An 18,317-nucleotide genomic window follows, 5' to 3' on the forward strand; every position below is an offset into this window, starting at 1 on the left:
GAGGCTGACCCTCCTCCGAGGCGAGCGGGAGTCCGGGCCAAGCCGGCGAGAGGGCCCCGCACACGGAGCCGCGCCTACTCTGGCGGACTCCACTGAGCGCCAGCCAGGGGCGGCTTAAATACCAGAGCGGCGGCAGCCCCGCCCAATCGGCGCCTGCTGCGGCTCCCTGCTCGCTTCTGGTAGGTTCTTGCCTTAGTCCGTCAGTGTGCGGGCCCGGGAGGGGCGGGGGAGAAAGCTGACCAATCGAGGCCCGCTACGGCTCTCTGCAGGCACTTGGTAGGCTTTTGTGTCGATCTGTCAGGCAGGGGGCGGGGGAGAGAGCTGGCCAATCGGCGCCCGCTGCGGCTCCCTGCGCGCTCCTGGTAGGCCCCCGCAGCAGTCCGTCAGGCAGGCTCGGGGGCGGGTCGGCGGCCGCGGCGGCTACAGGCGGGCAGGCGGTTCCGGGCGCGCGGCGACCGTTGGTGAGTCTGAACGCTGGGGTTTGGTCCGGGTCGGGTCGGGTCGGGGTCGCGGTGGGGTTGGGGTTAGGGGTCGAGGGGCGGAGGCGGGGGCGGCGGGGCGCGCGGCACCGGGAGACGGGGCGGGAGGCACCGAGCCGCCGCCCGCGGGCCTGAGGGGATTTCTCGGAGCCGGAAACTGAAAGTCGGCGCGGGGCCGGCGCAGGAAAGTTCGCGAACGCCCGGGGCGTCCACGGCGGGCGGTCCGGGTCCCTGCGGGGTCCCCGCCCCGCCGCGCTGCCCGCGAGTCTCGGCCGCAGCTCGCGGTGCCGCGCCTCTTCCTGCCCGCGAGGGCTTCCGGACCCGCTCGGGGCCCGGACCCCGGGGGTCGCCGCTTGTCCCTCTGCTGCCCGGGCTCCCTCCCCGCCGCGCTCGGGGACTCGCCGCCGCCCAGACGTCCCGGGTCCGCGGCGTGGCCGTCGGGGTGCCTGCCCCGGCCTTCGGGTCGGCCTCCTGCGACCGGCTTTCGCGGCGGGGACCGCCGCCCCTGGTGTCCGTGGGAGCCTGGCGCGTGGCCCATGGTGACCCCGAGCCCCGGGGACGATGTGGACGGAGCAGCCAGGTCCTTGGGCGCTGGGACCCAGAGAGGAGGCAGCCGCCGGGAGGAACGGAGCGTGGCCGGGCCGCCCCGAAAAACCCGTGTGCCCGGGGCCAGAGGCGCGTCGTGACCCCGGACCGTGGCGAGCTCAGGACAGCTGCGCTGTGGCAGCAGCCTCGGGGCCGGCCTTGAATCTGGCCGAGCAGGGGGGCGTGCCAGGCAGGGGCGCAGCAGGGCCACAGGTCCCTGGTGAGGTGGCAGTGATTAGCAGCTCGTTACTGGCTTTAGGCAGAGGTCAGGTCACAGCCCACCCAGCGTCCGCTGGTTGAGTTATGTCTTGTTTTAAACAGCTTGATTGCGGCCTGCCTCACGCACCATGCAGTTCACTAGGGCTTGAGTTGCAAAGAAGCAAGATCTTAAGAATTGCTTTTCTTGGAGCTTCTCTGGGAGTGGCAGCTGTCCGTGCTGGGAGCAGTAGTGCCCTGGCACGCCTGAGCGTCCTGGCCTCCCCCCCACCCCAGCCCCCACGCCGAAGGGCAGAGCCCAGACAGACACCCAGGCTGTGCCGTGAGCCCTTCTGGTGTCCCCCTGTGTCCCTGACCTCTGCCACCTGAGGCTGCCTTGTGCTCTGGCCCTGGCCCCTTGACTTTGTCCGGAGGCCTGCCTGTCTCCCCCGGCCCTGTGTGTGGTCCGCGGCCGCAGAGGGGCACCTCCCACGTGTGCGTGTCTGGCTGGCTGACTGTGGGGAGCCACCAGTGTCTTTCTTCCCGGGACCTGCAGGAATGAGTTGCTTCAACAGTGGTGGTCACCCGTGGACTAGAAGGCCGGCTTTATGGCTGCCACTTGCTGCTGGAGAAAGTGTTTTCTCCAGGAGGAAAAGGGCTTCCGACGTTGTTTTTCAGAGTTGGGTTTGGGCCCCTCTCTGGCAGTGGACATGCCACCAGGCTCAGCGCACCACTCGGGGCTGGCTGCTGCCTGGCAGGTGGGGTTCAATAGCATGCGCACAGACAAGGGGCGGAAGGTCTGGAGAAGAAGATCCAGAAAACATTACCGCCAGGCTCCACAGGTCCCGCGGAGGGCAGGGTGCACACCTACCTGTCCTCGAGTTCAGACCTGTGCCTGATGCCCAGCCTCCCGGGGTCCTGGCCTGCTCCTGCACAGACACGGGTGAGGACTGCCCCTGATGCCCGGGCTGTGCCTGTCACTGTCTCCAGGAGGGGCTGGGCCCTGGGGGGAGGGGCGGAGGCAGGCACAGCAGAGGCTGACCCCTGGGTCTGAGCTGAGGGCTGAGCCCGCGTTCCCTGCAGGGCATAGCAGGCCATGGAGGTGGCATTTGGGGCAGGTGTTCTTGTAGCCTGGTTGTGATCTAGGGGGCGACTGCATAGCTGGGGTGGGGGCAGTGGTGAGTAGAGGGAGTGACTGCAGTGCAGGGTCCAGGATTGGGGGGCCTCGCTTTGGAGTGGGGTGGGGCACAGCTGGGCCAGTGGTGCAGCGTGGAGGGAAGACTCGGCTAAGGGGTATGGGGCTGGGAGATGGGGGCAGGAGGGTGCTCAGGCACCCCTCCCCCTGGGCACAGGCCTGTGTCCCTCCTCCCTGCCACCAAGCCCGAGATGCCCGGTACCCATAGGGGAGCAGGTGAGACACTGACCCTAGCCATCGCAGGCAGGGGGCTGGCACAGCACAGGTTCGGCGAGGGTTGCTAGGGAAGGGCTCGCCAGAGCAGGGACCCCAGGTGAGGTTAGGGAGGGTGGAGCAGCCCAGAAGCCTTGGGGTCTGAGGGAGGAGCTGGGCCCCAGGAGGCTCCCGTGGGGCGTCAGGTCCCAGTGGACAGTGGCCTGGTGGTAGCAGTGTGGTCAGCTTCGGGCTGTTTGTAGAAGGGAGAGCCCGTGGCTTTACCACTGTGTTGGGTGTGAGCTGATGAGGCTGGGCCCTCGAAGGGGCAGGATTACGGCGTCGTAATTAGCTTTCCTGAGGCTGGCCTTGCGTTTCAGGAGAGGAACAGTGTGCACTGACTGCACGGGCAGCTGTGAGCGGGCGCTGCCAGGACGGGGACAGCAGCCACGTTTGCTTGCAGTGCTTTGGTGCAGACAGTTGTTGGTGATGAGTTGGTGCCAGACTCTTTGGCATCACACTGAGCTTGGAAAAAAGGTGGGCCTGAGTCCTAACTGTCCTGTGTGGGGGATCTCTGGTCCCGGGGCCTCAGGCACGCTGTGGGGCTGTGCGGACACGGGCTCTGGACGCTGCTGAAGGAGGCTTGTTGCACCAGCGGCTGAGACCTGGGAGGTGCCCAGGGAAGCCGGACCTGGAAGCAGGAGCGGCTGCCAGTGGGAACGTGGATTTGGGGAGTTCATCCCTGTGTCTGGGGCACTCCCGGCCGAGCCTGTGTCTCGCCGGTGACACGGTGGCCCCCCCAGCAGCTGAGTGCTCCAGAGTCTGATGTGACGTCGGTCTGGGCAGCGCTTACCCTTTGGGAGTCATCCACTGCCGCCCACTCGGGTTGAGGGCGGTGGGGTCCTGCTGCTCGGCGCCCAGGCAGGACCAGGACCTGGGAAGGGACTGCATCCAGACCCCCCCTGCAGGGAAGGAAATAGCAGAAGAGCACTGGGGCGCTGGATGCCCCCCACTCTCCTGGGGGTGGGCTGCAGTCCCACCTGGAGGGGACTTGTGTGTAAAAACCTGTTTTTGAGGTTGCTCTGTCGTGGTTAATATCATGAGACAGGGTCATTCTGGGAAAGCGTGTGTGCCTGGGCCATAATTAGGGATGTCACCCCTTTTTTGACTCTCTGGGAATAGACACTTTTTCTTTCCAAAATGAGCGGCTTGTACCCCACATGCCCAGATCCTGAGTGCCCGGCCAGATGCACTGCGTCCCCTCGGGCAGTCGCTCCGGAGGCCCCTCGCGGGCACCGTCGGCACTCCTGCATGGCAGCGTCGCGGTGTCTCTCAGTGCACCTGTCTGGGGGTTTCCACACCAAGCGATTCTCCGCGGACACTGACCGCTGTCCTGCCGTTTGACTCCGTTCTGACACTGGCCACCTGGAGTTGGCGCCGACTCCTCTTGTTAGGGGCTTGGTCCCACAGACGCCCCCCACCGCTGCCCACTTTAGGTGGCCTCTCCAGTGGAAAGCGAGGCCTCCCGAACTTTTTTTTTTTTGTCTTTTTGCCTTTTTTCTTGGGCCACTCCCGCGGCACATGGAGGTTCCCAGGCTAGGGATGGAATCAGAGCTGTAGCCGCCCGCCTCCGCCGGAGCCACAGCAACGCGGGATCCGAGCCGCGTCTGCGACCCACACCACATCTCACGGCAACGCTGGATCCTTAACCCACTGTGCAAGGCCAGGGATCGAAGCTGCAACCTCATGGTTCCTATTCAGATTCATTAACCACTGAGCCACGACAGGAACTCCCCGAACTTCTGACCTCAGGCTGGTTATAAATCGAGGGTTCCTGTGACCCCTTCTTGGGTTTAACAACCTGCTTAGAAGGCCTCCCAGAGCTCAGAGGACCACGAGGGCCAGCAGGTGGCAGAGAAGCCCAGGGCCGCGTGCCCTCCCAGCGGAAGCTCCAGGCCCGTCCAGGGGTTTCGTTGGACTCCACCCAGAAGGCTGGTTGATTCCGCCACGGCGACGAGATCAGCCTGCGTCTGAGCAGCTGCGGGTGCCCCTCTTCCCTTTCCCCAGCGCCCGAAGCCCCAGAGGGGTCAGTGCTTTGGGCCAGGAGCCGAGAAGACCAGACTTCGTCATCAGGGGTTGGTTCTGCCAGGGTTCTGGCAGAAGTGCCGTTTTAACCAAACGTAAAGGGATGGATGAGGTCGTGCCCTCGGCCTGGAGCCTCTTGCGGGAGCGAGTTCAGGGCGAGCTCCGGGCCGGCTCTGCGGCTTCGGGTTCCTGTCCGGTGCGTCGTCTGGATGGAGGCCGTTCTTGGTTTTGCCGCCTCGCCTGAGGGCTGGGTTTGCAAAACAGACCTAAAGCTTGGAGGGGCCAGTCGGAGACGCGTGGCATTCAACCCTCGAGGTGTGCGGCCCCAAGGGCCCAGGCCCCGTGCGATTTCAGGGGCTGGACCGGTGTGCCCAGGGGGCCGCGAGAGGGCCAGGTGGCAGGATGGCGGTCAGGGCCGAGGTCGGCTCGAGGCATTCGAGCCCTTACGTCTTCCTTCACTTCTCAAGGGCTCTGGCGTATTTGTAAGTGCCTCTTGAGGCAATCGGCTGGGGGCTGAAGCCCCGAGGCCTCTCCAGCGGCCCCAGGGCTGCTTCTGGAGCAGGAATGCGCTGCCTGCCTGCCGCCCCGGGGTCTTTTCCCCCCTTATCGCCCGAGAAGGAGCCCGTTTTGTACTCTTTCACGTCCGGCGGGGTGGAGGGTCACAAGGGGGCTCGGTCTGCTGCAGAAGCTGTGGCCAGCCCCCCAGGACAGGGCCCTGCAGGCCGGCCGTGCGGAGGAGGCGGTCTCCCCGTCGGGCCGCTGCAAGCGTTGTTTGAGGTTGTTCAGAGACAGTGTTGCTCCAGGTTCGTTTTCTATGTTGCCTTCTGGTCCCACCCCCATGAAACATGGCCTCACCTTTGCCTTTGACCTTTCGTTTTATTTAATGTAACGAATAAGATTTTCAAGCTAAAAAAGGTGGTTTTTTTTCTTTCTTTTTTTTTATTACTGATATTTAAAAATAAAAGCTTCTCTGTCTCATACAGTGTAGGGCTGTGATCTTTATTTTTACTTTTTATTTATTTATTTATTATTCTTCTTACAGCCGCATCCGCGGCAAATAACATTTGCCCATTTGGTATCTGCCCAACTTTCGAAGGGTGCAGTGTTACCTTCTTGTTATGTTATTTCAAAGATGTTTTATCCACAGCATGTTATTGCAGTATCTCCCGAGATAGCGTGTTAAAATATGGCTACTAGTTAGTGTGAGCGCTGTTGAGCTGGGGTTTTCCATACACCATCTGATTCATCCTCACGACAGCTTTCTTGCCTTTTTTTTTCTTGCATTTTAGAGCTGCACCTGCAGCGTATGGCGGTTCCCAGGCTAGGAGTCTAATCAGAGCTACAACTGCTAGCCTGCATCACAGCCACAGCAACACAGGATCCGAGCTTCGTCTGCGACCTTCACCGCAGGTCATGGCAACGCCGGATCCTTAACCCACTGCGTGAGGCCAGGGATCGAACCCGCGTCCTCATGGATCCTAGTCAGGTTCGTTACCGCTGAGCCTCAGAGGGAACTCCCTAGAGCCGTGATCTGTAAACCGTTACGGGTCGTGACATCAGTTCAGCAGTGTGATCACAGAAAGAGGTGAGACAGGAACGAGGTGCCCCTGGCACAGGAGGGCGTGCCTGCATCCTGGCCCACGCCGCCCTGGCCGTGCCGGGGGCCCACCTGGAGCTTCCAGGACTCTGTCCTGCTGGTGCTTGCAGCCTGCATCGTGCGGGTTGCGAGAACACAAGCCCGGTTGTCCAATGTCTGACCGGATGGTGGTCTAGGGGCTGGGCGGGCCCTCGTGGGCAGGTGTGTGCGAGGTGGAGGTGTGCCCTCTCGGGTCCCCAGGGCTGCATCCCTCTGTGGGGTGGTTGGAGGCCAGATGTGGGTTATAAAACGCCCCGTGAGCTGTTCGGAGGCCTCCCATACGGCCTCACACTGCGACCCCTCGGCCGATGGAGAGCCCACCAGTGTTCCCTCGGGCTCAGACCAGCTCGGGACAGCATATGCAACCTCCTGCATGTGGCTGCTGCCCAAGCAGACGAGTGGAGTGTGTTCTGGGGGCGTGTGGGGGCAGGGAGAGCTCTTTGGGTGTTTGCCCACGGGGCTGGGGTGGCCTGCTGGGTCTCAGGTCTGGCTGTTTCCTGTTGGGGGCTCCTGGGCACTCGCCCGTTTTCAAGGCTTAGTGGGTTCCGTTTCCCTCGCTTCTCGAGATTGTGGGCGCTGCCCAGGACTCTGAGCTGTGCGGCCCTCCTCGCATGGCCCATCCCACTTGCTTTGTATTGCGGGCCTGGCCAGGGCCTGGTGGCCAGCAGAGTGTGGCTCTGAAGCAAGAGGGATGTGGGTGCAGGGATGGGAGTGGAGCAGCAGCACCAAGCGGGCCACACCCCTGGTCTCCGCAGGGCTGTGCGGCCCCCTCCTGGGCCTGCCTGGTATGTGACTCCTGCCGGGCGGGTCTGTGAGACCTGTCGTGAGCGCTGTCTGGTGCACTAAGACCACACGCGCTGCAGGATGGCGGGGGGACAGCCAGGCGCAGGGATGGCAGGTGTGATCGCGACACAGTCACGGCAAGCTGGCCGGGGAGCAGAGGCCAGGGTGCGGGCCTTGGGGACAGCCCGCCAGGCTCAGGGCTGCAGTGGGCGTGCGGGTGCCGCCACCTTGGCCGAGCTGTGGCTCTCGGGTCTGCAGCAGGTGGGGCTAGCCTGTCCCCAGGCTCCCGAGGGCACTGAGAGCCCGCGCTCCCTTTCCTGAGCCCCTCGGCCTGAGCGCGCAGACCCTGGTGGCCGCCGTGACGCCCTGTGCTCTTCCTTAGGGCTTGGCCTTGGCGGGGCCGTGGCGCCCATGGCTGCAGCCAGCGTGACCCCTCCCGGCTCCCTGGACTTGCTGCAGCCTGGCTTCTCCAAGACGCTGCTGGGGACCAAGCTGGAGGACAAGTACCTGTGCTCGGCCTGCAGGAACGTTCTCCGCAGGCCCTTCCAGGCCCAGTGCGGCCACCGCTACTGCTCCTACTGCCTGAGCAACATCCTGAGGTAGGGGGCCCGAGGCGTCCCCGAGAAACGCCGCCTGCCAGCGGGGCGCAGCCCCGGGCGGGACCCGAGGGCACGTAGATCTGGGGCTGAGAGAGCGCGCCTGCTTAGACCTTTACCGTGGAAACTGCCGGAGACCCCCGCTCCCCCGAAGGGCCTGGTCCCCACGGGGTTCGGAGGTCGGGGGGGGGTGGCCCATCAGCAGGCAGACGGTGGCACCGGGTCCCAGGTGCTTGACGGCACCGGGCACCTTCAGCCGTCAGGGCTCCGGGCCCTTGCTGCCCGTCCGCTGAGGTCCGCGAGCCCAGCTACTCTCCGCGGCCGGTTTCACAACGGACACCCCCCCATCCCCCCCAGCTCCGGGCCCCAGAACTGTGCGGCCTGCGTTCACGAGGGCATTTATGAAGAAGGCGTTTCTATCCTGGAGAGCAGCTCGGTAAGCGAGGTGTCTGCACTGGCGGTGCTGCCACGGGCGGACCGTGCTGGCCTTTCCTGCGGGAGCGGCCGGGACCACCCAAGTCTGGGACCGTCTCTGGAGGGGCGCCGGCTCCTGAGCCGCCTGCCTGAGGGCTCGCAGCGGGGGGGCACGGGGTGGGCGTCGGGCCGGAGCTTTACCGCAGGGCCCTCTCTCCCCAGGCTTTCCCGGACAATGCCGCCCGCAGGGAGGTGGAGAGCCTGCCGGCCGTCTGTCCCAGCGACGGCTGCACCTGGAAGGGGACCCTGAAAGAGTACGAGGTAGGCCGCCCTGCCCGGCCTCCAGGCCCCCAGAGCAGCTCCGAGCCTGTCCAGTGTCCCTGGAAGCGGCCGAGGCTGCTGCCTGGGACGGGGCTGGCCCTCTGCCTTGCCCCGCGCGCCCTCTCGCCGGTGTGTGGGGTTTGTTGTCTTCACACACGGGCTTCCCTCCTTTGAGTGGCGTTGATGCGGGAGCTGCAGCAGTGGCTGGCATGTCTGTTCTGCGGGCACCGGAAGGCGTCTGGCCAGCGATGAGGGCCCTGGCTGGCATGCGCATCCTGCCACCTGTCCATCTGCCAGGGGGTGTCGGCCGCCTCCCTGTGTTGGCACTTAGGGGTCTCTGAGTGACAGGCCCCGTGGCTGCACCCCCAGGGCCGGAGCTCGTGGCCACCGCACGGCTCTCTGGGAGCGGGCCATCCGCTCCTGCCCCTAGACGAGCCACTGCGCTCTAAAAGCCCACCTTCCCACATGGCTTGAGTGCAAGCGTCCCCAGCAGCTGAGGGCGGGTCAGCAACACAGGGGCTGGTCAGGCCGTGGAACGGTGCCCAGCCAGGAAGAGAAGGGCACGTGGACCCACAGTAGGCGCAGGCCTTGAGGCGTCGCTCCGTCAGCTGTGGTCAGAGTGCCAGCCCAGCCCCGAGGGCCGGAGCCTGGGGTGGCCAGGGCTGCGGGCCTTGCTCAGTGGGCCCTCAAGGTGGGGAGGCCTCGGGGTGTCCAGCGCAGCCCTGGTTGGCGAGGCTGTGGGACCCGGGCTCTCCTACGTGGAGGGGGGGTTGGGGGGGTGGGCGCCGGGCTGTGACTGAGTGCTGACACCAGGGGAGGGCCCATCGGTTCTGGAACTGGGTTCCTGGGCTCCTGGCGAGCTTCTCTCTTCCTGCTCCCGGCCCCAGGCACCGAGTCCACTTCGGGGTCTCAGGCTCTCAGCGGGGCTTTGCTAGAAGAACAGCTTGGCCGTGTCCGGGCCGAGCCTCTGCTTGGTGGCCGTGGAGCTGTACTTTCCTCCTCCAGGCGCCGGGGCCCTGGAAGGGGAGTTCGGGCCTTCTCCGCGCCCTTCCTGGAAGGAAGTGAGGCTTCTGGTCCCTGGACAGAGCCCCCCCATGGCTCAGGGGCCCCTGTGCCACTCGGCCGCACCCCGGGCCCTGCTCAGCCGAGGAGATGGCCGAGACCTCGGGGCAGGTGCTCTCCCGGGAGGGCGAGGCTCTGGGGGTCGGCGGGTGCCGGAATGGGGGGGCTCTGCCGTGCTGCCCTGTGAGGGCGTGGAAGACCCCTGGGAGCCGGTGGGATGACCCCCCAGCTCTGCGTCCTCGGGGTGCCTGCCTCCTCCAGGCTGGTAGGCGTGGGTGGCCGCTTCGTGGGCCTCTGGCTCCGGCCCAGGGAGCGCAGCCAGCCCGCGGGCTCCGGCCGCGGCCTGGCAGGCATGCAGGCTGGAAAGTCCCTGGCTGCGCCCTGCCGCCTCAGGAAAGTCCCCGGCCCGGCCTGGCCCCGCCGTCGGGCCGGCCGCGGGGGCGGGAGGCGGGAGCTGCTCTGGGGCTCTGAGCGCCGCCTTTGATGTGCGGATAAGCCTCCCGCCGGATCCAGCCTCAGCCCGGGCCCGGCCTCCATGCTGCGCCAACACGGGTGCCCTTCAGGCTGCTCTGAACCGCTGGGGTTGAGCTGCTGCCCGCCTGCAAGGATGGGGGGTTCTGTTCCGCCTTCGAGTAAGTGTCTCCTTTGCAGGGACAGCCCATGTTTTATTTTCTAAGAACCCAGTGCTTGAAAGCTCCAGTTCAGTTAGAAGAAGTTGTGGCCTGCCTGCCGGGTACACTTGGCAGCCTGGGGGCCATGGAGGGACCGGGAGGAAGGGCTGTGGCTGCAGAGGAGAGAGGACGTATCTTGGGAGCTTCAGCCGGAAGGGGAGCAGTGTCGGGCGTGCCCCGGGCCCCCACACCTCCCAGGGCATCCAGGGCTGGATCGCTCAGACTCGCAGCGGGAGCTCCGCCTGAGTGGCTCCTGGTTCCTCTGCAGCGGTGCCGCCTGGCGGGCGTGGGAGCTGACGGAGCTCATCGCGGCCCCAGGAGCGGGTTGGTGCGTCTGCTCTGGGTATGGCCCTGGGGATGCCGGGACCCAGGCTCCTGGGCGAGGCCTGGGGTGTGGGGCCGGTGGTCAGGGCTGGCCCGCGTGCCTCACTTCGCGGGTGTGTCCAGGGGGCCCGGGGGGGCTCCCCGCGGGGCTTTGCTTTTGCTTTAATCCTGTGCCAGCGCCCTCGGGGCTGTGGAGTCTGCTTCGCTGTGAGGTGCCTGGCTCCTCTCTGGCTCGGTTTGATTGTTATTTGCGTGGCCGGGTAGACGCGTGCCCTGGGGGTTCAGGGAAGGGGCGCTTGGGCTGAGTGCTGGAGGAGGTTGGCTCCGGGGTGCTGGGCCGCGTGCCCTGTGGGGACCTCTGAGGACGGAGCGGCTGCTGGGGGGCTGCTCCCTGCGCGGGGCGGACGTGAGCCCTTGCGAGTCTCCACGCCCCTCCGCTCTGCTCTGCGTGGCTGGCGGCCGGTCTGTGTCCCGGGGCCAGGACGTCTGCAGCAGTGCCCCCGGTGCTCCGGGGGGCTGCGTGGGGGCCCCCAGGGAGGTCTGCCGGGAACGCGGCATTCCATCTGCTGAGCGTCCCCGAGGAGGGTCAGAGGTCAGGACTGTGGGTGCGCCAGGCGCCACACACGCTGCGCCCACAGGTCACCTGTCGCTTCTGCTCAGCCTCCAAGCGGTGAGCTTGGCCCCAGCAGCCGAGCCCGCTGCATGGGCTGGACGGCGTGTTGGCGGGTCCTGGGCCGAGGCCCCGTGGAGACAGCACGGGTGCGGCCTGCCCTCCGGGTTGCTGCCTCCGCGGCCTGCAGGGGCCCAGCCTGAGCCTTCGCAGGGCTGCTGACCCTGCGGTGTGAGGTGCTTTATGCGGCACGTGCACCTAGAAGCGGTCAAGTTCACGTGTGTGACCGCATTTGAAAAACACACGGCGAACAAACCGCCCTCGCCTGTTCTCCAGTTCCTGCTGCGCCCTCTGCTCCCTTCACTGCGTCAGCCCGCCCCCTCGGCTCCTGCTTGGCGCCCTGCCGCCCAGGTCACCCCTTTCAAGCTGCCGCATCCCGCCTCCCCCCTCGGTCTCTGGCTCAGTCACCGACACTGTCCAGGTCGCTCTGCGCAGTGAGGTGGCAGCAGCGGGGCGGGCGGCAGCGGGGTCTGACCCGGGCACCATGGTCGTGGCCCGGAGGAGGCAGCCACGCCCGCCCTCCTCGCGCTGCAGCCTTTCTCTGGGACATGCCCGGCCCCTCTGGACGCTTCTGGAACCCATCCCGGAGGTCCCCAGCGGGGCCCCTGCCTGCCCAGGCTCGTTCCACACGGGGGCCTCGGCCTGGGTGGCAGGGCCGGTGCTCCGGAGTCTCCCCCTGCGGCCCGAGGCCCAGCCGAGAGTGACCCGCTTTGCTCCCTGTGTTGCCAGAGCTGCCACGAAGGACACTGCCCGTTCGTGCTGACCGAGTGCCCGGCATGTAAAGGCCTGGTCCGCCTGGGCGAGAAGGAGCGCCACCTGGGGCAGGAGTGCCCGGAGCGCAGCCTCAGCTGCCGCCACTGCCGGGCGCCCTGCTGCTCGGCCAACATGAAGGTGAGACGCGGGCCGCCCCAGCCCCGAGCGCCAGGCCGCCTCTGCCTGAGACACCGTGTCGCGCCCTCTGAAAACGCTGGAGACGGCGCGTTGGTGGGGGGGGGGGGGGGCACCTTCGCGGCTGCAGCGCTGTCGCGTCACTGGCACGTCAGGGGCCTGGCCTGGTTCCTGAGACCGCGAGTGAGCGCGGTGCCCGCGTGCTGCCCGTTGGCGGGTGGCGTCATGTCGGTTTGCGAGATGGGGGCCCGGACGGCGCCGCTCCCCTGCCGTCTGTGCAGTTCCGGCTGCGGCCGTTGCCTGCGGCAGCCTGTTTTCTGTGTAGTTCGCGTGTCGGAGAAGCAGTCCGCGCTCGGCCGACTGGGGCTGTGGGTGTTTCTGACGTCCGTCCCGAAAGCCTGAGCTCTAGAGGCAGAGCCCCCACCGGGCCTGCCGCGTCAGGCGGGGATGGCCTTACTGCGGGGCCCTCAGCCCCGAGAAGGACCCCGTGCCAGCGCCGCCTCGGGGCCGCAGGAGCCTCGGAGGCCTGACGCTGACCTGTCCCTTCCAGGCTCACCTCCAGGTCTGCCCCAAGTTCCCTCTGACCTGCGACGGCTGCGGCAAGAAGAAGATCTCCCGCGAGAAGGTAAGCGGCGCCCGGCGCCGTGCGGACGGCCGGGACAGGCGCGAGGGGCGCCGGTGAGGGCCTAGCTCACGGGGACTGTGTTTGGAAGGGTGGCCCATGGCCCGATTTCCGGTGAAACCCCCGGTGACAGAGGTGGCGGGGCCGGGGTGGGTCATGGGCGCTGCCTCCTCCTGCCCCGAGCTCGCCTGGCGCTGGCTGAGTGGGAACCCAGCTGTTGGCGTTGCCCTCGTGTGTGCTGGTGAACTCTGCTCCGAGGACTCCGTGGCCTGTCTGCTCTCCTGCTGTCGGGACACGTCCTTCCTGGGGCTGCTGGCTTTAGTTCTCTGGGGACCGGTTCTCTCTCCAGCTCCTTGTGCCCCTGGAGGCCGAGCAGCCTGTTCGCAGCGAGGCAGCTGCAGCTGGTCTCCTCCTCTCTGGAGCTGAATTCGAAGGCCGCTCCTTGACCACAAGTTGTCTTGGAGGCTCGTCCAGGGGTGGGGGCTCCAGAGTGAGAGCTGGCAGGAGGGCCAGTGCTGTCGTGGGTGGCACCGGGCTGGTTTTCGTGGCACCGCTCGGCTTGTGTGCGGACCAGAGCGTTCTGGCCTAAATTCCACCCATGCCTCCTCCTGTGCCCATCGTGTCCCTGTCCCATGCCCTGCAGGGCCCTCGGCCTCCGCTCTGTTCTCCGTGCCCTTTGTGCGTCAGGGACGACGGCTGTCACGGTCATTTGTCTTTTCGTTTTACTTAATGGTGTTCCTGCTTTGTTTTTGTTGGGGGGCACCGTTCAGGGCTTTTTCATTGATTCTGGCTTTTGATCCCGACGTGGGACTGATAACCGCTCCCAGGCACAGGGAACCCGGTGTTCCTGCAGGGACGGGTCTCATTTTCTCACGTGTTGGGTCCCCGGCGGGTGGAGGCTGGTGGCTGCTCCTCCTGAACCAGCCCCCCCAGGTCAGCGTCAGTCTGTCTGTCTGTGCTGGCTGAGGTGCTGCCAGGCCCGGGGGTCTGAGTGGCCCTGGCGGGTGTCTGATGCTGGAGCCACCGGGTCAGGCTGCTGCTCCTCATTCCTGACTCGGTTTAGAACCCCCGCTGCTGGCGCCAGGGCCCCAGGGCCTCAGACTGGCGCGGAGGCCCACACCCGGGACGGGGTCTCCGCAGGTGTTCCAAAAGGGCCCTTGCGTCTGAGGCCCTCGGCCTGCACACACCTCGGCTTTCAGCCCAACTTGAACACACATGTGTGCGCGTTGGCAGGTGTGCGCATATCACGGCCTTGGGGGGGCGGGTGGTTGGGTTGTGTCCGGCCTGAGGGTGAAGAGGCGGGGGCGGCCAGGGACCCTTGCTGGGACTCTGACCTGGCGGGTGCGGGAGGGCCGGGCGGCTGAGCGGAGGAGTAACGGTTTTGAGGCCAGGCCTTTAGTTTCAGGACCACGTCAGGACGTGTGGCAGGTGCCGCGTCCCGTGCAGGTTCCACGCGGTCGGCTGTCCCGAGATGGTGAGTCTGCGCTGGGGCTGGGGCTGCGCCAGCTTCACTCCTCCAGGCCGGCCCTTGGGTGTCCCGGCTCTGTCTGCTTGTCCTCTGGGGCATCTCTGGTGCCAGACCCCGCCCAGGGCCTTGACCTCCCAGAGGTCTAACGGCGCCCCCGCTGCCCCGTCTCCCACTTTGCCCAAAAAGCGCACCTTGTTCTGCCTGTGAACGGGTCCCGGACCCCCGCCTCCCCGCCTCCCCCTGTGGCTTGTATGGCGTTGCCCTGGTCATCTCTGTCCTCGTCCTTCTGCCTGGTCACTGGCCTGGCTGGCATCCGGTGCACTGACTTTCCCCAGACCCCGGCCTGCCTCCTCTCTGCACGCCAGCTCCTGGGCAGCTCTGTCTGCGGGCCCCTCCCTGCCCAGCTGGTTCTGTGCCCGAGGGCCAGGCGTGCACAGCCTGGGAGCAGAGGGCCTGGCCTCGGGGAGACGGGCACACCAGCCCTCTGCTCTCGCGAGCCCCCAGCCCCATGTCTGGTGGGGCCCCTCTGGTGCTGTTGGCCCTTGGTGACTTGACACACTTGGTCTTGGTATTTTGCTTATTTTTCCTGACGCGGTGAACAGAGGCAGCACCTTCTGTCCCTCGGGCTCTGTTTGACCTGCTTCGGGCTTGGTTCCCGCCCGGGCTTGGGGGCCCCAGGGCAGGGCTGAGCGCAGCCTCTTGCCTCGGCAGGTGGAGAGTGAGAAGCAGCAGGAGCACGAGGCGCAGCGGCTCCGGGAACACCTGGGCCTGCTGCTGGGCGTCTTCCTGGAGGCCAGGCCCTCCCCCGGGGGCGGCCAGCCCTTCCTCGGCCAGAGCGAGGGGTCCTGGGAGGGGGGCGGGCCGGGCCTGGGGCCCTCCAAGGCCGCCGAGCTGCTGCAGAGGTGCGAGGCCCTGGAGCGCAAGACGGCGACCTTCGAGAACATCGTCTGCGTGCTGAACCGGGAGGTGGAGCGCGTGGCCATGACCGCCGAGGCCTGCGGCCGGCAGCACCGGCTGGACCAGGACAGGATCGAAGCCCTGAGCAATAAGGTTCGTGCCCCGGAGGCGAGGGGCACTTGCCCGCGCTGCCCAGGCCGTGGCCGGCAAGGGGTCGCGAGCCAGGAGATCGGGCGGTGCCTGGCTCTCCGGCAGGCTCCCCGCTTCCGTGTGCGCCCCGTTCCCCCGGGGCCCCCCACTCGGGGCTCAGAGAGGCCGCCCGGCGGAGCTGCTCCTCTCCAGCCGGGGGTGGAGGTCGCCGGGGGCGCGTGCCTTGTGTCTGCAGGGTCCCTTGAGCGCCTTTCCTCCTGGGGAGGGGTCTCGTGGGCGCGGAGCCTGTGTCAGAGCGCCTGCGTCACTGGGAGAGGGGTGCCCCTGGGCTCTGGAGGTCGTTTTACCAGCGCGTCCCTGTGCAACAGCAGGCGTTCTCCGGTCTCCATGGAGGCAGGGGTGGGCGAGCCCCCAGTGCTGTGCCCCGCGGGCGCGTCCTCACAGGCCCCGCCCGTCCCCAGGTGCAGCAGCTGGAGAGGAGCATCGGCCTGAAGGACCTGGCCGTGGCCGACCTGGAGCAGAAGGTCCAGGAGCTGCAGGCCTCCACCTTCGATGGTGTCTTCATCTGGAAGATCTCCGACTTTGCCAGGAAGCGCCAGGAGGCCGTGGCCGGCCGCGCGCCCGCCATCTTCTCCCCAGGTGCCCCCTGGAGCGCGCCCCCTCCCCGGCCCCGAGCTGCTGCTGGCCCGGGGCCCCTCGTCCGCAGGGCTGCCATCTGCAGCCCTCTCCCCTGGCCCGGGGTTGGGTGGGGCCGGGGCCGCCTCGCGCTCCCGCCCGGCTCACCGGCGCCTGCCCCGCAGCCTTCTACACGAGCAGGTACGGCTACAAGATGTGTCTGCGCGCCTACCTGAACGGGGACGGCACGGGCCGCGGGACGCACCTGTCTCTCTTCTTCGTGCTGATGAAGGGCCCCAACGACGCCCTCCTGCGGTGGCCCTTCAACCAGAAGGTGCGGGGGCGCCCAGGGGCCCCGGGGGTGCGGGCGTCCCGCGGCGGGGTCCCAGGCAGCATCCCTTAGGCCGCCCCACGGTCAGGCCACCAGCTTCATGGCCGCTCAGGACCCGCAGCTAGACGTGCTTCCTTGAAGCAGTTCCCTGGCGGTTTAAAGGACTTGGCATTGCCATTGCTGTGGCACGGGTTCCGTCCCTGGCCCCGGAACTGCTGCATGCTTCCGACGCGGCAAAAAACCCTGCTGCCTCGGAGAAGACGGGCGGTTAAGGGGCCTTCGTCTGAGGCTGCGGCCTGGTCCTTTGGAAGCCAGAACGGAGTTTGGGGGAAGAATCGGAGGTTGGGGACCGGGTCAGGACAGACGGTGTGACGACGCCGGGCAGTGCCGTGGCGCTCACAGCGGTGGAGGTGGCGTCACAGAGCCTGGGGCAGGGCGTGCTTCTCCCGCAAAGTGCCGTTGCTGGGGCGTGGGGAGGTTCTTTGCTGAGAAAACGTCCGGTAGCCGAGTGTTACCACGAAAAAGCAGAAACGGAGTTTCCTTCGTGGCTCAGAGGTAACAAACCCACCTGGCATCCATGAGGACGCGGGTTCCATCCCTGGCCTCGCTCTGTGGGTTAAGGATCCGGCGTTGCCCTGAGCTGGGGTGTAGGTCGCAGACGCGGCTGGATCCCACGTTGCTGTGGCTGTGGTGCAGGCTGGCAGCTGCAGCTCCGATTGGACCCCTAGCCCGGGGCCCTCCGTGTGCCGTGGGGGCGGCTCTAACAAATCGGAAAAAGAGCAGAAGTGGATGCAGGGCTGTGCTCCCGGGCTTCAGCCTCAGGTTCCCGGCGTTGGGCCGGGAACGCGGGATGGCAGACCCCGGGCTGCGGCTCAGCAGCCCCGGCCTCTCCCCAGGTGACCCTGATGCTGCTGGACCAGAACAACCGGGAGCACGTGATCGACGCCTTCAGACCCGACGTGAGCTCGTCGTCTTTCCAGAGGCCGGTGGGGGACATGAACATCGCCAGCGGCTGCCCGCTCTTCTGCCCCGTCTCCAGGATGGAGGCCAGGAGCTCCTACGTGCGCGACGACGCCATCTTCATCAAGGCCATCGTGGACCTGACGGGGCTCTAGCCGCTTCCGCCGGGAGCCGCCACGCTCCTCCTCCTGGGAGAGGGCTCAGCCCGAGGCCGCCCCCGGGCCTGCGTGCACCCCAGGCGGGCAGCCAGCCCGGAGCGGAGCTCGGGGCCTGTGGCAGCGGGAGGCGGGCCCTGAGAGAAGGGCCTGCGCCGGGCCTGGCTGCCGGGCCGGGGAGCCCCTGCGGGCCGGGCCGGCCAGGCCAGTGGGCCTGGGGGTGGGGAGGGCACCCCGTGTCCTCCGCCCTGCAGCGCGTGAGGGGAGCACGTCCAGCCGCATCACGAGGCGCGTCGGCCTCCCCGTCAGGCACAGAGCGGTGCTTGTCAGACCCTCGAATCTCCAGGGCGAGTGGTGTCTGCTTGGCCCTGGCCTTGCAGCTGGAGTGGCCTCTTGCCCTCCGGGCCCGGCCGTGTGTGTCCCCCGCTCCTTGAGCAGTGCCGGCCCCCCGACACGCCGAGCTCGCTCCTGCAGCTGCAGGCCGCCGCCACCTCTCTTCCGGAGTAGCGTCTGCTGGGCGGCTCCTTCTCGGCCCCTGCCCCTGAGAGCAGGGCCGCGTGGGGTCCCCATCCTGGGCCCCAGGTCTGGAAGAATGGCCGTTGGCTTCGTCTCTGTCTGGGGCTCTGACCAGGGCGTCGTCCCCGGGCCCGGCACCTGTCCGACGGCGGCAGCGCCCTGGACCCTGAGCCTTGGCTCGCACGGGGCAGGGGGACCTCGGCTGGCTGGGCGGGGCCGTGCTGGCGCCCCTTGGGGCCACCAGCCGCACGAGTGACCAGGACCAGGTGGTCCTGGAGGGCCGGGGTCTTCACAGCCGCTGCCCGGGCCGTCGTTTCTCCTCTGCTCTGAGGGGCTCAGCGACGGAACCACACGGAAATGGCACATGTGCGCTTGTCGCGTTATGTATGTATTTTAATTAAAGAAATGTCACAGGGACATCCGAAGTGCGTTTGCTCACCTTCCTTCTTGCTGCCGCCTCAGTGGCCCAGGGCGCTGTCCTCGCGGTTTTGAGGCTTTTCTGTTTCG

The 18,317-nt window shown here is 67.0% G+C and overlaps 1 protein-coding gene across 1 annotated transcript; it reads left to right on the forward strand.

Annotated features, from left to right (window-relative positions):
• The first annotated feature begins 408 nt into the window (after positions 1-408).
• TRAF2 (TNF receptor associated factor 2) lies at positions 409-18,227 on the forward strand. Its single transcript, XM_047768997.1, has 11 exons — positions 409-461; positions 7,533-7,749; positions 8,104-8,182; positions 8,383-8,481; positions 11,938-12,099; positions 12,647-12,721; positions 14,118-14,192; positions 14,898-15,236; positions 15,695-15,872; positions 16,034-16,182; positions 17,076-18,227. The coding sequence occupies exons 2-11, from the start codon at positions 7,562-7,564 to the stop codon at positions 17,292-17,294; spliced, it is 1,563 nt and encodes a 520-aa protein (XP_047624953.1). The 5' UTR covers positions 409-461; positions 7,533-7,561; the 3' UTR covers positions 17,295-18,227.
• The last annotated feature ends 90 nt before the right edge of the window (positions 18,228-18,317 follow it).

The sequence above is a fragment of the Phacochoerus africanus genome, chromosome 2 (assembly GCF_016906955.1).
Source record: "Phacochoerus africanus isolate WHEZ1 chromosome 2, ROS_Pafr_v1, whole genome shotgun sequence".
Lineage (NCBI taxonomy): Eukaryota > Metazoa > Chordata > Mammalia > Artiodactyla > Suidae > Phacochoerus > Phacochoerus africanus.

What these genes read in the sequence shown, in the direction of transcription:
- TRAF2 (XM_047768997.1), top strand. Translation starts at nt 7,562, where the DNA reads ATGGCTGCAGCCAGCGTGACCCCTCCCGGCTCCCTGGACTTGCTGCAG. An exon ending in TCGAAGCCCTGAGCAATAAG is followed by an intron (nt 15,237 to 15,694) that starts GTTCGTGCCCCG and finishes GCCCGTCCCCAG; the next exon opens with GTGCAGCAGCTGGAGAGGAG. An exon ending in GCCCGCCATCTTCTCCCCAG is followed by an intron (nt 15,873 to 16,033) that starts GTGCCCCCTGGA and finishes CCTGCCCCGCAG; the next exon opens with CCTTCTACACGAGCAGGTAC.